Here is a 17458-nt window from a genome sequence, read left to right on the forward strand (position 1 = left end):
TTGCAGCCGTGCAAGTTGAGAGTTGCTCGGAACAGGAAATCATGTTATTACAAATATTTTGTTTGTTTTGTATATGTGCTGTATTTTTATGTAAACATACCACAGAATTAGAAGTACTGACACTATTCAACCAGCTGAGGGCGCTGTTGTCTTTCTTGCTCAGCTCTTCATTTGTGTGTACAGAGTTATTTATCTGTAGCTGATCCATACGTGATCACTCATGCTGTATCTTTAATCATCTTTACCTGCAGAGCTTGACCATCTTCTCTTGTCCTCGTCCATCCAGGTCAGTCGTATCTTGTACAGCTTCTCTACGGCCTTTCGGCGTTCTTCACGGCCAGCAGACATCAGAGACACGATGCTGTCCAGTCCACCTGACGGCGATCTCTATACCTTCACTGTTACATTGGAGATCAAAGAGGATGATGGCAAAGGCAACTACAAGTACATGATCACACGTGCAGAAACACACCTGTATTTCTCCTCTGTTCATCACAGGACTGTCAGGATGACAGAGATGTTGTTCATCTGCAAAGAGCATAAAGCTGATCATCTTAAATCATCTTGTTACACGTAGAGATCAATTTTCATGCTGTCATCTGGTTTCTGAGATGGGATGACGTGAAGAGACTGAACAGAGGACTTGTAATGTTTTGTCAATCACACTCAGATTATAATTTCCCAGAGAAAAGATCAGGAAAACAAGTTTACAGATGGCACTGACATGAGCATTATTGCATATGCAGTCATCTGAACTTGTGCAGTAACTCATCCTTCTTGCTCCCTGCAGCCCCGTGCCTAAGGACAGAGAAAAGTTCTACTTCAAGCTGAGACAGTCCGTCCAGAAGAAGGTCGTGGTTTCAGTCCAACAGATGTGTAACAAGGAGCTGGGCATCGAGAGGTGAGCAGCACCCCCGATCTCCTTAAATGTAATCTTAGCCTTCAGCTTTCAGTCCACTCTCACTTCAGGATAAGTAACAGCATTACAGACTTTATGGAAGTCTTATTGGTTAAGCTCCAGTGTGAGGAGACGTCCTTAAATGGTCATGTATGCTTGTCTGGGTCCTCCGGGGGACAGCGAGCAGCAGTCGGGGAGCTGTGGGCTGTTGTAGTCCAAGCAGGCAGGAGTTACACAAATATTCAGTGTATGATAGAAAGCAGAGTTTCCTGTTCTAACCTTTATTAAATCTGGCTGTTGGAGTTTGTTCTGGTGGTTGTTAATCATTGTTCACCAGCACCATCTCACTGAGTTACTAAGCTTTAGCATTTTGTACCGTGTAAAAGTGCCGTTTGACTCATTGATCTGTTTGCGTCGTCCGGTTTCTTGCCTGTCCCGACTCTGCAGACTGAATGCAGGCTGTATCTGTGCAGTTAGCTGATATCGATTTGTAGATTGAACTTCCTGCGTCTTCCCTCCAGGTGTTTTGGGATGCTGCTGAGTCCAGGACAGAAAGTCTGCAACAGCGACATGCATCTACTAGAGATGGTGAGTAGCACAAACTGTAACTCGGCTCGCTGTGAAACCAGAAGATTGTTACAAGAAAATAATCCACCAGTTAAGGTACCGTCCCTACACGCTGCTCCCCGGGCGCTGCATTGGTGGATGCCCACTGCTTCACTGGGTGAATGGGTTAAATGCAGAGGAGCAATTTCCCTATGGGGACTAACACATACTCATTAATTAATCCGTACGCAGGAATCGATGGGGAAGAGCTCTGACGGGAAGGCCTACATTATCACAGGAACTTGGAACCCCAACATGGCGGCCTTTCAACCGCTGAATGAAGACACGCCTAAAGGTTATTATTACTCCTTTTCTTTCTTTTCTCCTGCTAGCTTGATGTGACCTGTTTTGGTTTGTACCACTTTCATAGAGGATAAAGTTTCAACACTGATCCGAGACACTTTATATGTTACAAAGCCAAAAAAGGGGCTGCGTTTGGATTCTTGCTCTGAAAACCCCGAACAGCATAACAGCCCAAATAAATAAAATGCAACAGGATTTATTTCCATACATTACTGTCGGTGCGACTGCTAAAAGCTCAAGGTCCCATTTGGGAAAGCGCTCGCACTGGAGTGGGTGTGATAATTGCCTTAATCCACTCTGTGCTGTGTGGAAGCTGGACGTGTGACCTACGGCTGGTTTTACATGTGGACACATAAACAAATTGTGTCGAGCATCAGAGGTAACTGAGCTTCGGACGCTCACAAGAAATCCAATAAAAAGCAGCTTTCTGACTTTTCCTGCAAGTGAAACCTGCAGCTTTTAATGCAAGTTGATGTTGATGGAGGCAGTGAAGGTGAGCTCTGTACAGGTGAGCATCAATCTAGCTCTATGCTAATGTTTAGTGGCGTGTGGAGGCCTGTGCCGACCCTTTAAAAAGACAGATTAGAGGAAAATCGTATTTGAAACGTCTCATTATCGTGCATTTTGTACGGTGTGGAAGTCTCGGTGCACGTGAGGCTTATGGACTTCTTTTAATAACGATCTGTGCAGTCAGGAGACTTAATCAACCATAGCTCAACTTTCTTTTGCTGCTAGTTAAGAAATGCACTCGGCTCCTTTACAGCGTGATTCAAATAATAAAACCTCCCTGCTGCGACGCTGCATCTCTCGCCTCGTTGTCCTTTTGTCTCCAGAACAGAAACATTAAGTGATTTTTTTTTTCTTTTTCTTTTTCATTTGGAGCTTTTTGTTATGAAGATGTTGTTGCATAAATCGAAACATCTGTTTAAAAGTGGTTGGTTAAGCTTTGGGTTTAGTTAGTCGTGTAAACTTTTCACTGAACAGTTGAACTTGCAGACATGTTGGGAACTTGGAGTGCTTATCCACCAGGGGGTGTGGCCTCCCTGCAGGATGTGTGTCTGCCTCACAGTAGAACCCAGCACATGTCTGGATTCATTGAGTGAGATTTGACTGTTTCTGAAGTTGATATTGTCTGTTTTCTGGGAAAGGGGAGTTGATGTGTTGTGCCTCGTTTACCATTTCAAAACAATGAATGCTTTGAAAGCTGAACTATAGCTGACTGGCAATTAGGGCTGCCACAAACGATTATTTTGATAGTCGACTAGTCACCAATTATTTTTGCGATTAGTCCACTAATCAGATCATCATCCATTGGATGTAAAACTACAGCTTATTGCACCAGCAGCATCTGCTCTTATATAACTATCATTAGCTTACAGCTTGAAGTGTTTAAGGTATGTGCTAACTAAAAATAAAGACAAGATGATAGTTTATTAAATTTTAATGAAATTTGCTGATTGTTTCGGTGAAGTTTAATAAACTCCTTGCTATCTAAAATATAACAGGACACCGGAGTAAATTCTCAGCATCTCACACTTCTGATAATCAGCTGTCTGCTTGACGTTTATTCAGCTGTGTAAAAACTATAACTTTAATCTCAGCCAAACCGATTTACTCAGGAACAAATAAAATACTGAAAAAAGCCAAACAATAACATTTTTAAGTTATCTAAGTGACTTATATATCATGTTTAACCTGAGTAGTCCGGTGTTCTCACGGCTCTAGTTAGCCTAGCCCCCGGCTAGCTATCGAGCTAGTGGCTAACAGACGTCTCCGAAAACGTCGGAGCGCTTTTGAAAGTATGTGGTGTCTTGATAAACTGAGCAGATATTTGAGGTTTACACAGCTACATTCTCGCCTGAAAATATGTTCAACGTTTATTTTGTGACCCAGAAAGAATAATAAGAGTAATATTAAAACTAACTAGCTGCCGCCATTGTTGGAAACTGAGCTGGGCTGCGCTATGAATTCTGGGACACAGCTTCTTCTTCTTCGGGGTTTAACGGCAGCTGGCATCCTTGTACATGCAGTGCTGCCATCTTCTGTTTCAGTCCGTTATTACACTCTTAAATCCTGCTACTTATTCCTGCGTCTTTTGGGATCTTACAAAGCTTCAAACGACGCGTCGACTATTAAATTAGTCGTCGACGATTTTGATAGTCGACGTAATCGTGACTAGTCTACTAATCGTGGCAGCCCTACCGGCAATCGTACGCACGCCTTAAATGTCATCTGTAACTCTGTAGCTGTAACAAAGAAAGAGACGGCACCAGTGTCTCATCACGCTTGCTTTTTCCTGCAGATAAACAGGTCTTTATGACGGTGGCGGTGGACCTGGTGGTGACCGAAGTGGTGGAGCCAGTTCGCTTCCTGTTGGAAACTGTAGTCAGGGTCTATCCGTCAAACGAGCGCTTCTGGTACTTCAGCCGCAAGACCTTCAGTGAGACTTTCTACCTCAGACTCCGACAGGTATCTTTACTGAAACTCTCAAAACCTCCTACATGTGCTTGTTTCCTTATAACAGGAGAGCGTGTCGATGACGTCAAAGCTTATCTGACAGACCGACTGTAAAATGTGAACGGACTGTTTCTTATATGGCACTTTTCTACACGAGCACTGAAAACACTTCATACAGGCACTTTTTTTTTTACACTTTAGTGTTTTCTGTTGAGCATTAATAATCTGATTACTTCAGTATGTTGCCCAAGGTTACTCTGGCATGCAGACTGGAGCAGCCAGGGATCAGTAGATGATCTGCTCTCCCTCCTGAGCTCCAGCCGCTCCGTAACATGAGACTGTTTCTTTGATCGGATACTTTAAGGGCAGTATGTAATAGTTGGGTTAGGTAGCTGAACTGTATTCAAGATGAGATTTTATCATTATCCTTTTGTATTAGACACATTATTTACATTATTTTATGCACTTAGAATTTCAAATAATGTCCCAGTTTGAGTGGATGGCAGCTCGGGGGGTGAGTGGAGTGGAGGTGGTCAGACTGAGGGGAAGACGCACCTTCACTGATCAAATAAGCTAAAGGTCTGTGTTATAATGGTGCAAATGTTTCATCTGCTAACTCTTTCCACTTGAACAGCTCCCAGTTTTCCTCCACTTGTCGTCTTCCTGTCTTATTAATAACTGCGTGACTATAACGAACATCAGAGTTTAAGTGTTGGATCTCTCTGTACAGTAGACTGTGATATGTAGCGCGTGTCTGGATACACTGTCAACCTTCTCAATGCTGAATTAACAGCAACTCTGCCACGTTTCATCCCATTTGATCTTATTGCAACTAAGTAACAGAACCATAGTTTGTTGGTGCATCGCTGATTAAAAATGAGCTGCTTCCTGTGTGAGGTGTTTGGGAATGTTTCAGACATTTCTGCCCTCTGGAATTCCCAATGACATTTCTTTGTTTAAAAAAGTGCACCTTCACTCACCTCCCGCCCACAAAGGCGCTCCCGTCTGAGCGTTTGCTGCAGTTAAGCTGCAAGCGTCCGCTCCCTTGTTAGCGGATCACTTTTAGTGGGCCGTGGGGAGCTGGCGAAGCAGCGGAGTGTGGGGAAGCCTGGGATTGTGGGAGCTGAGCAGAGACTGTCTCATTATGTGCACGTGGGTAATTAACAGCAGCGGTTTGACTCGTCTGCCTGATTGCCTCTCTAGTTATCTCCTCAGTAAATGGAAGAGTGTTGGACTGGTGCTGTGGTTAAGAGCTAATTAAAAGATAATATTGTGTGGAGGCTTTTGCACAAGATGGCAATCAGAGGTGATACACATGCATATAAAATATGCAGTCCTATTGTCGTGTTTCTGAAACACCAAAGAGTCAGTTCCTGTGTGTGCTTTACTAAAACAGGCAGCAAACCGTCGTGCTGTAGGCTGGATGACTGGGACGAATCCAAGATTAGTTCAAGATCGAGCTCCATGAATGAGTCCATACTAGACTTTACAATTTATACAATTTCTTTTCCTCCCCAAAAGCAATAATAACAATTTGCAGCACTTCAAACGATCAGCAGAATGCGTATGTAAACGTTACAGTAGAATTGAAACTTGGACATGGAGAGGTGCTGGTGCATTGATCCACTGCTGTGGAAGTCAAACTGTAAAAAACATTTATTGTGTCTACATCTTTAAAAAAAAATCAGCATCAGAGGTTTGTAATTGTACTTGTGCAGGTCCTGTGGCCACGTAAAGGTGAACTGGAAGTTTTCGGGGAAACCTTTCACTTCCTAAATTCAGTTAAAGTCCTGGAAGTAAAAACCAGATCTGTTTTAAATGGATGGCTCCTAAACCAAGACAAGGATCCTAACACACACTAGAAATCTACAATGATTGACTTTACTGTCGTGGCTCAAGAGTTGGGAGTTCGCCTTGTAATCGGAAGGTTGCCGGTTCGAGCCCCGGCTTGGTCTCGGTCGTTGTGTCCTTGGGCAAGACACTTCCAGAGGGGCCGATGGTGCGATATGGCAGCCTCGCTTCTGTCAGTCTGCCCCAGGGCAGCTGTGGCTACAACTGTAGCTGCCTCCACCAGTGTGTGAATGTGTGGATGACTGTAGTGTATAGCGCTTTTAGTCCTTAGGGACTAGAAAAGCGCTATACAAATACAGGCCATTTACTGACGATTTTGCCACAGGCCTCGATCCTCCAACTGGTCCTTCAGAACCAGAACCCTTTGGCAGGAAGATGGGTAGTAAAAAAATCATTGGTAAAGTAGTCACTGTGCAGCGTATGGAAGTTTCTGCCACAAAAAAAGATCCATAACTCGAAATTTCGAGTTACTTTTCTCTAAATTTCAAGTTGATAACTCGAAATTTAGAGTTGGCGCTGCCAATCTGTAATTTCCTTGTTACCTGGAAGCTGAAGCCCTCAGCTACAAATGCTACAGCTAAGCTAGCAGTATTACATCCAGTCATGAATGCACAGATTGAGTGCTTTCAGCGTGGCTTCAAAAGTGATGAAATCCTTGTTATTAGCTGAATCACACGGCGTTACAGCCAACGTACTCTCGAAAGAGACGGTTTGTTGCGATCCGGGTTTGAGTGCACGTTACTCTGCGCCATACGCTTCCGGGTAACAAGAAAGTGACCTCATTCACGTAGATTAGTGATTGGCAGAGCTAACTCGAAATTTTGAGTTAAAAAGTCGAATTTTTTAATTAATTAATTTATTTTAGTGGCATAAACCGGCTTCCATAGAAGTGTCCTCAAACTTTGTTCATTTATTTAAAAACTGTAAAACATGAAATAAAATGATCTCGCTGAAAATATGAATGAAACATGATCTTTAATGTCCCGGACATTTTTTTGCTCCTTCATTGATGGAACTGTGGAGTGGGGGCACTCACACTCTCACTCGCATGGAAAAAATAAAGTGAGCACGTAAAAGCTTCAGCGTTCAGAAAGTGTTGGGACTGTGAACAAAGAGACGATCAAAGCTCGTAGATGGTAAATGTAGCAAAGCAAAGCTACGTTTGCTACATTTGCACGGGACTCTCACATGCTAACATTCAGCAAACAGTAACATTTGGCACCGAGATGTTCCTCCTTTATACATCAACAGTCTGACTTAATCCCCTCTTTCATTATTTTCCCATCATCTCTTCCTGTCGCTGCTGTGTTTGTGCAGTGTGGCTTCTTTGGCCCAAATTTCAGTTCAGATTTTATCCCTGTTAATAATTTATCCTGTGGGGTTAACTATTCGCTGGCAGAGGTCAGAGCAAAGCAAATTATGTTTCCTCGAGTTTTCTCTAAAAATAGGCCAGGCTTTATATTCTCTGCCAATTTGTGCTGCGAGTTGGTCATTAGACGCCGCGCAAGTGGGCCGATCAATACAGCTCATTGATCCGTTCTACCAGGTGGTGGAGCGCGGCAGCGGCGCTCGAGTGCATGAACAACAGCTGCTTGTGACACCGGAGGTCGAGCTGACGACGTCTCTGTCCTCTCTGCATTTCTTCACTCGGTTAATGTTGTATTTTAGTAATAATTACTCTAGATTTAACATAAATAAATGAACACGTGTCATTAAAATTGAAGTAATTTCAAAGCATGGCTTGAAAAGACACATTTTACTACAGGAATGGATCACCCCCCCCCCCCTTTACACAACCTGACATTATTTGTCTGCGTGTTTACCCAGCAGGCACCAGAGAGGGGGGGTCAGAGCGACGCTATGTACGAGGTGGTGAGTCTCCAGAGGGAGATGGAAAGAAGCAATGAAGAAAAAGGACGCCTAGCATCACCCACTGAGGAAGAGGAGGCAGATGAAGGTACTGAGGGGTCTCTCTTTCTCTCTTTTTGGCTCTTTGGTTTTAAATATTCGTTGGGCCAATCAAATGCAGTGTGAGACGTCTTTATTTCTCCTTCTGTCAATGACGGCTTTAATTCTCATTTAGAAAGCCGCCTCTAAAACCACAAAAATGAAAAATGTGCTCTTTGTTGATGAGCTTCCCTGAACCACGGTCTTCCAACGGAGCTGTGTGTGTTTGAAAGTGTTGATACGGGTCCTGTGGGGATGTGCGCGGCAAGCCACGTGATTCTTGTGATGCAACACATTTTATATACTCGTCACATTGAGACCAGTGTGAGGCAAAGACTCATTATTTCTCCCTTCCTCTTGGACTGCAATGGACCAAGATGGCTTTGAGATACTTTGGCATCCACCAACACGTCTGAAGGACCCTGCCTGTGCAGATGATCAGCTCTGTTGGCTCACATCTGGAAGAACATGAAGACCAGGACATCAAGCTTGGGGCGAGAGGCGGCCAAAGTGGGCTTGGAGATCAGGGGGAACAAGCAGGGTCATGAGGATCAGTGACGCCGTTATGGAGGATCCCATTATGGTAGGACAGCAACTGCCTCGAGGTGCAACCTTGCAAGCGACGCAGATGCTGATCATGACATCGTGTGTCAGATCGTGAAAGCGGGTGCGGTCTTCCAGCGGCTTCGGCTCATCTGGTTGACCCCAAACATCGATCTGGGGAAGAAGATTCGTCTGCTCGTTATACCTACCGCGATCTACGCTGTGAGACGCGGAAACCATCAGCCAAAATCGCCAAAAGACGCGCAGCCGCCCAACAGCGATGGCTAAGACAGATCCTGCTCTTACCGGGACCATGTCACCAATGAAGAAGTCCGCCGCACTGCCACGCGTCCTCTATGACAGTGTGACTGAGCGGCATGTGTGCTTTGGAGGTCACATTCTACGCCAACTCCCGGAGCTACTGCCAGTTGCATGACTACAATTTATATTAATCGTATTGCAGAATAATGACAAGATGCTGCAGGTGCAAACGGTCTGAATCCAGTGGCTGCTGTCCTGCGTGTTGATTAAACTGCTGAATCTTAGATGTTACGCCAGAGCACGCGGACTTTTTCACCATCAGTAACTGCAGCGCTGCCAGAGAAATGGAGGCGAAACTGCAGAAACATTAATGACACCAACACCGGCTGTTAGACCCAGTGGTCCTCACACATGACCCAGTTTCAGTTCACTAATATAAACAGGACTCGCATTTCCACCTGAGCGCTGTTGGTGCAAGTGTCGCAGATTAGGCCTGGCTCCAATTCAGACCACACACGTCCTGTCGGTGCACGAGCTCGCATGTGCAAATCTCCCCGTCCACACATTCTGATGTCGTTTCTGTGCAGGCACAATTTATTCAAATAAAGATCATGTCAATGAATTACTACTAGGGGTGGGAAAAAATGGATACTGTGTAGCATGGTGATATTTTGTTTGCTAATAATGTATGGATACAGGGACAGCAGAAATCGATACTTTGTTACAAAAAAGGTTTTTGTGCTCTGACTTCAGAGCATGTTGATCCTTTTTCTGAGCAAGAATCCTGACATTCCTTCACTGTCCAAATGTGATTAACTTGTTTTATGGCAGCAATAAACATGACAGTTTACTTATTTTAATTTAAGACGTGTTTTATTTTAATTAAGTTTAAAACTTTTTTATTTAATGTAAAATTATATTTTGTTTTAATTGACTTTCAAATTCTTCAGTTGCTGAAGGGGCTGCATAGTTTTCATAAACTGCATAGTTCAGAATAGCTATAATTGTACCAGATGGTTGATTCAGTTAAGTTGGACTAGACTGTAATACAAACCGTTCAGTTTGTCAACAATCAAACTGAAATGAGAGAAAGACTGAGTGTGAGACTTTGATATTAGAGAAAATGATGATTGATAAAGTTTACCTTTATGTACAGAATCTGAATATCGCAAAATATTTTAAAAAATTGTAATAATATCGTATCATGGGATGTGTGGTGATTCCCACCTCTAATTACTACATGAAATTTTAGTTGTCAGAGTATTCATAAAAGTTAAACTGTAACAGTTTGTTAAAAATAACAAGAATGTTAAGAAATGGTAAAAAAAAAAATAGATACAGAGAGATGGCTACATGCAGAACAAACATATAACATTTGGCCTGCTTTAAAAAGTCATCATAGGTTAAATGTGTTGCTGACCTAACTTCATTCTCAGCCTATATTTACACACATGTTTAAATATCAGCTGCTCAGTTAAATCCATTTGATTTGAACTGCAGTGCTGCAAACAGGAAACGGGGACCATTGCAGTGTTGAAGTTTCACTGTAGCTCAGCGTATGTTCAGGATGTTTGCAGACAAGTCGGCCTTTTTCATGCAGGCCACTTGAAGGTGCACCCTCTCTGTGACCGATTTCACCAGGTCGCAACCTCCAGCAGTCACTCAGCCGACCTTTGACCCAGCAACAGTGGCACAATGCACCAGGTTACAGAAACCAGGAGACTCGTAACTGGCTGAAATTGCACCAAAGCAGCGAATATGATGTCGCTTTGTTGTACGACACTGTTCACCCGGGTGAGAACGGCCAGCATCTTCATCGTGCTCCTTTTAGTATGTGATTTACTCTCCCACTGAAGTAAAATCTAAGTTTCTAAATTAAACTTCTACACACTTCAGAGCTGCCATAAACGTGGGATCATTGGAGACTTGATCTCATCGTCTCCGTCCTCTCTGCTGCTGATGTAAACGCTTCTCTACTTCCTTGAACGGAAGACAAAAACTGCATTTCCTGTGTCTGTCTGCCGACTCGTTGAAGCCACCCAGGCTAGTGCTGAGAGCCTTTGAAAGGGCCTTTTTTATAACGCCCCGCTTCTCCCCCAGAGCTGAAAATTGGAGGCGCTCGGGGCCGTGGAGGTGGAGGTCAGCCCCATTGTGTGCAGAAATGAATGCAGTCGGGGTGTAGATGCCGCTGCTGTGTGCCACCACGCTCCGTTCACGTGGACGCCCCCACAGCCCTCGCTACAATGTGGACGATGGCCCCAAAGCTGCTTTTCTTTGCTTTTCTTTCACATCATACTTTGTCTGTGTGTGTTTTTATCAAACAATCACTTCATGTTCCTTTGGTTTATCACTCATTTGTTACAAAATATAACACTGTGATCAGTCGAGGCTTGATCTGTTCACTGCACTGCTGTCATGTTAGATTTGTAGTTCATTAGAGTAAAAGATGGAATTTAAACCATCTTCATGCTGTTAACTGGACATTTCTGCTTGCTTTAACATAGACGAACTAATCCATTAGTGCTTTCAACATGACGTGAATCCCACAGTCAGTGTGCAGCCCCGTCTGCAGATTAAAAGGTAAAGGTAATGGCCTTCGTCTTCAGTTTTATCAGCGAGTGCGCCGGCAGTTGGAATGCATTTGCGCTTCCTGGCCTTGGAAAATCTGAGGACAGAGGTAGCTGCTTTGTGCTGCGTCTGAGCCGTTTGAAAGGACTCATCAAGCATTTATAAAGACCTGAAAAGCTTCTGCTGAAGGCTTTGAGGACATATAGGAGCAGCGGTGCAGTCAGTGTAGTGGCTGCACAGAAAATGTCAGCCTGACACTTACCCTGTCATTTTCATCTCTGTGAGATCATGAAAGAAACTATGACAGGTCTTCATTTTTGGACACATGGTGGGACTCATCATCATTAACCCTCATAATGTCCCCCCGATTTCCATACAACTGGGGTGATCAGGGGTCAAAACTGTCCCCGCTTCATTTGAGTGTTTTTTAAAGTATAAAGTATAAATTGTCAATCAATTCAGTGTTACATCTTAGTTTTACTTAAGACCAACACATTAACACAAAATTTACCCAACATTTTACATTTTAGGGCCACCACACCTTGTTTACATAAAGTACACTGTGTTTTCGAGTGTAAATAAAACAAGAAAATAAAATATTTAATTGTTTAGATAATTTTGACTATTTGTCTAACTAAAGAGTGCTGTATGTTGAACTTTAGTGAGAAAGTTTTTTTTCAAGCGTTTATAAATTTTAAATGGCAGCACATAATAACACCTGTGGTCCTCAGGGGTCAAAAATGTCCCCACTTCATTTGAGTGTTTTTTAAAATATAAAGTATAAATTGTCAATCAATTCAGTGTTACACCTTAGTTTTATTTAAGACCAACACATTAACACAAAATTTACCCAACATTTTACATTTTAGGGCCACCACACCTTGTTTACATAAAGTACACTGTGTTTTTGAGCAAAAACAAATTGAGAAAATAAAATATTTAAATGTTCAGATAATTTTGACTATCTGAATAACTACAGAGTGCTGTATGTTGAACTTTAGTGAGAAAGTTTTTTTTCAAGCGTTTATAAATTTTAAATGGCAGCACATAATAACACCTGTGGTCCTCAGGGGTCAAAAATGTCCCCACTTCATTTGAGTGTTTTTTAAAATATAAAGTATAAATTGTCAATCAATTCAGTGTTACATCTTAGTTTTATTTAAGACCAACACATTAACACAAAATTTACCCAACATTTTACATTTTAGGGCCACCACACCTTGTTTACATAAAGTACACTGTGTTTTTGAGCAAAAACAAATTGAGAAAATAAAATATTTAAATGTTCAGATAATTTTGACTATCTGAATAACTACAGAGTGCTGTATGTTGAACTTTAGTGAGAAAGTTTTTTTTGAACCATTTATAAATTTTATATGGCAGCACATAATCACACCTGTGGTCCTCAGGGGTCAAAAATGTCCCCATCTGGTTTGATTGATACTTAATTAATATGAAGTCGATTTTTTCCCCCACTTTTAATTAAAACTTAATTCAAACATTTTTAAACATTTTTTTTTATTCCATTTCAAATTTAAGCCTGATAAAAACCTCATAAAAATGATTTTTTTCTTTGTTTTTGGGTAAAAAATAAATTAAATCATCAGTTATCGTGATTATCGTTTCACAACCAGAGTCGGTTGCTTTAACAGATGATCACAGACGGGTTTATGTCAAAGTTAATTTAGAAAGCTGTTTTTAAACTACTTAAAGTTTTTTACTGGCAGCAAATAATCACATCTGTTGTCCTCTGGGCTCAAAAATGACCCCGTTTGCTTTGACTGTTTATAAAGCAAGAAGTATAAAATATCATCCATCTCTGTGTTTCAAGGTTTTATTCAACTTTATTCCAACTCATTACCTGACAGTTTTCTATATTTTGGCATGATAGGACACCAGGGCATGAGTCTGAGTGAACACATGAGAGCCTGAAGCAAGAACAAAGGCGTGTCCATGTTTTACCCAAGTGCAGGAGGAAGCTCAGGTTCATTCCTCTGCACTGGTCCCATCATGGACAGCTTTCTTTCTGCACTTGCAGGCCAAGGGTCATATACAGTAAACAAGTTGTTACAGGTGATTGTTTTCTTTCATGAAGCTCCATAATGAAGTAAGGCGCCCTCTAGTGCGTGCATCTGTCAGCACCTGTTTCTGTGCAGCAGACACATGTCATCACAACATGCAGTGTGGATCTGTGCGTTTGCTCTCGTGGGTGCTTCCTGTGTGGATCAGTTCATCTCTCCAGCAGCAGAGCAGGCCAGACAGTCAATTAGTGCTTCTGCATCCAAACACAAGTGCCGTGCTGATTGCTTCTTGTCTGCCTCACAAACCATCAGGCAGAAGAACGGCAATAATGGAAGGTGTAGGTGCTGCACAGGCACTCCTTCCTCCATTTAAACTGTGAGATCAATATTAACAGGTTTGAAAATGTGCAGAGTAGCTTAATATGGATTTATTAGTTGGGTGCAGATATCGGAGAGAATATCTTATCTGCCAGGTTCTTGCACAGCAGTCACAGAAACGGTCACAGCTCTCCTGGTAGGTGGCAAAATGCTCAAACGCAAACTGTCCTGCTCCCTCTGTGTTAAGTGACTGAAAGGACGACACATTCAGCTTCACCTGGAGTTAAAGGTCAAGATGTTTGTCTCTGTAACTGCATGCTCAGGTACACAAAGGTATACATGCTCCTAACCAGAGATGGGCAGTAACGCGTTACTTGTAATGCGTTACTGTAATCTGATTACTTTTTTCAAGTAATGAGTAAAGTAAGGGATTACTATTGCAAAAACGGTAATTAGATTACCGTTACTTTCCCGTAGGAACGCTGCGTTACTGCGTTACTAAAACCGTGATTTTTTGCGAGAATGTCTCATGACAGTGACGTAAGCGAGTGCGACGTTCGTGACAACAGCTGTGTGCAGATCAACAATGGATCATATATCGAGTGCAGAGAGAGTATGAGCGTGCAGCGTTTAAAGCGTGGAAGTACTGACCTTACTTTGAGTTTGATTCCATAAAAAGTGACAAAAACATTAGTGTCCGTTGTGCGTGGGAAGAAAACTTCTTTTTACAGCGAAAAAACCCCTAAACTTCCGAGCAAGCACCGAGTAGCTACGACGTAATGGGAAACTCACAGAGAAACTCGCGGATTCTTCCACTGACCGCGGCACACCTGCACCAGGGTAACCCTCCGCCTACCCCACTCCTGCTTTACAGGTGAAAATAGAGCAACAGGACCGCTAGTCTTTGACTTTATTTATTTTCTGCTGTGTTTTACTTGCATCTATTTGAAAGACTGAGTGTAAACACACAAAATATTTTATTTTATGTGCTGGAATGTGCAGAAAATAGGTTTAAATGTTAAACTAATTTCTTCCAGTCAGAGAATGTTGCAGATAATTAAATGTTTGCTTGATGCATAAAGTTAAAAGATTAAAACTAATAAAACAAGTTTTAAAAAGAGACTTTTCCATTTGATTACATTTTGTATGATGATTATGCAGAAAAAGTAGAATTGGGCTGAAAGATCTATCACTTTATCACCTATTCAGGTTGTAAATCCTGTTTTTAAAAAGTAACTAAGAAATTAATTACTTTTGAAAATAAGTAATCAGTAAAGTAACGGGATTACTTTTTGGGGGAAGTAATCAGTAATTAGTTACTGATTACTTTTTTCAAGTAACTTGAACAACACTGCTCCTAACACACATTAATATTGTTTTACTAGCTCAACTTCTCAGTTGATTGCAACTCTCATTACTTTCTTTCTGTATGTTACACGTTAACGTGACCCGTGCATTGCGATGGATCGTGAACCTCTACATCACCGGCGTCCTGTTCTGTGTCTTGCAGATAGCGACAGTGAAATTTCCAGTGGAACCGGCGACGTTTCCAAAGACTGTCCTGAGAAAATCCTCGAGTCCTGGGGAGGAATCCTCAATAGATGGTGAGGCAAAATGTGACAAAATATGTGAAGTGGCACTAAGCAGTGGAAGAGATGCACCATAGAGATCACAGTACCCACAATTCAACTGACCCAGCGTGACAATAGCTGGGTGGCAGTCTGCTTCAGCTGAGGGCAATGAACCTTCATCTGTAGCTTGACTGCTGCTAAGATTGTGATGCAGGTTAAAGAAAACTCTCGATTAGGGATGCACCGATACCACTTTTTTGGAAACGAGTACGAGTACTTGCATTTCAGTACTCGCCGATACCGATACCAAGTACTTAATAAAAACATGATTTAAATTTCCAGGTAACAGCTTTAGTCCTATAATTTAACAAAAAACAAACAAGGGACTAGTTTGGAATTAAGAACATTTATTTCAAATGAAAAGCATGTTGTATGCAACATATTACAGAATAAATAATTATAAAAAAACAAAATTTAATTTTAAATTTGTTCGTCGGGGCCTGGGGGCGGGCACTCGCACCTGTGATTAGCCCCTTACATGCCGCTCAAACATAGACAGGTCTCAGACCGTGGTATCGGGGGACTTTTAACGAGTACTTTAGAAAATGTGGTATCGAGGCCGATATCGGTATCGGTGCATCCCTACTCTCGATGATTGAAAAATGGGTAAAACTAAAGGAAATTGTCAGTTTAGGCTCATGTTGAATCCCAGTTTTTATTGATTTTAAAACGTTAAGCTTGATTCGTACAGCCAAGTGTTTCCAGCTGGACTGACTGCAGCTTTTAGTTGTTTGGTCAGATATTAAAGAAAGTGCAGAACATTTAGAATCGTTCGCTCCTCCTTAAAATCCAAAATCCAAGCTTCCTCTTGTGTCGGCTCCACTTTGCCTCATACACGGTGTGATTTCCACGACAGCACCTTGACTGTTTTATGATCCCAGTTTTTATGGATCACCTACTCCATAGGTGTCAAACTCTGGCCCGTGGGCCAAATTTGGCCCGCAGCCTAATTACATTTGGCCCACGAAGCCATACCAAATTACTATCAGAGCTGGCCTGCTGGTTTATACAGCTAATATATATATTGTTTAGTATTAAGCTTTGCTTGTTCCATATTCAGTTTTTCAGCAAAACTTATTTGAGTCCATAAGAAGAGATTCATTCTTATATCAAGATTTTTTTTTCTTCAATAAATATTAACGTTAGCTCGCGACTTTGTTCCAGTTTTGAATTTTGGCCCACTGTGTATTTGAGTTTGACACCTCTGACCTACTCGAACTACAGTTGAGACATTTTAATGAATTACCCTCGTCGTTGTCCCAACTCCAGATGGCGCGAGCTAAAGCGGCGCCTAATAGAACGGCCAGTTTAACAAAAAAAGTTTTTATTTGTTACTTTTTAATTAATGTGTTGCAACAAAAAGCGTTTGTTACATTGTTACAGTAACTGCTGCAGACAAATTCAGCTTCAGACGCCGTCGTTAGAAAGTGAATAAGAGACGCTTTGAGTCCTCGGCTCGTTTTTCTTTCAGCTGCGTCGACATCACGAAGTGAATTTTGTTGGGGAAGTGCCTTCGTACGCCTTCAATGAATGTGTCAGGAGAATATTTCAAGCGTCATTAAAAAGAGATGACAGTGTGTTTTTCGTGCTGATGCACATCAGTGCTGCACTTTCTGCTGTTAGTGAAATAGTTTCATGACATTTGATCACTGCTGCTGTGATAAAGCAAAACATCAGTGAACTGAGTGAAGCTGAGTTATTGTAGCATAACAGCAGGTGAAGCGCATGTTGTTGATTCTTTATCATTAAGATAAAGGTGCAAAATTAAAGCTCCTGTCGCGTCACAGCAAAGACGCGATTGTCAAAGAGCTGCACGTAAGGTCAAAGTTCAAGTGGCTGAATCGACATTGTAATAATAATGTGTGTGTGTGTGTGTGTGTGTGTGTGTGTGTGTGCATCAGGCATGGGAACCTGTCCACTCGCCCGAAAGGTTTGTCCTCATTGGTCCGCAGCGGCATTCCTGAGCCACTCAGAGCTGAAGTCTGGCAGCTGCTGGCTGGTTGCCACGACAACCATGACCTGCTTGAGCACTACCGCATCCTCATCACCAAGGT

The 17458-nt window shown here is 42.1% G+C and overlaps 1 protein-coding gene across 2 annotated transcripts in view; it reads left to right on the plus strand.

The window, feature by feature from the left end:
- The window catches only part of rabgap1l (RAB GTPase activating protein 1-like), a 101140-nt gene that overhangs the window by 9090 nt on the left and 74592 nt on the right, over window positions 1-17458 (plus strand). For both annotated transcript variants that reach the window (XM_085138429.1, XM_085138430.1), the window contains exons 6-13: window positions 287-444; window positions 791-901; window positions 1420-1486; window positions 1697-1799; window positions 4110-4276; window positions 7943-8072; window positions 15284-15377; window positions 17306-17456. In XM_085138429.1, the coding sequence (XP_084994555.1) occupies window positions 287-444; window positions 791-901; window positions 1420-1486; window positions 1697-1799; window positions 4110-4276; window positions 7943-8072; window positions 15284-15377; window positions 17306-17456 (981 nt within the window). The remainder of the gene's footprint in view (window positions 1-286; window positions 445-790; window positions 902-1419; window positions 1487-1696; window positions 1800-4109; window positions 4277-7942; window positions 8073-15283; window positions 15378-17305; window positions 17457-17458) is intronic.

This window comes from Neolamprologus multifasciatus, chromosome 17 (genome assembly GCF_963576455.1).
Source record: "Neolamprologus multifasciatus chromosome 17, fNeoMul1.2, whole genome shotgun sequence".
Lineage (NCBI taxonomy): Eukaryota > Metazoa > Chordata > Actinopteri > Cichliformes > Cichlidae > Neolamprologus > Neolamprologus multifasciatus.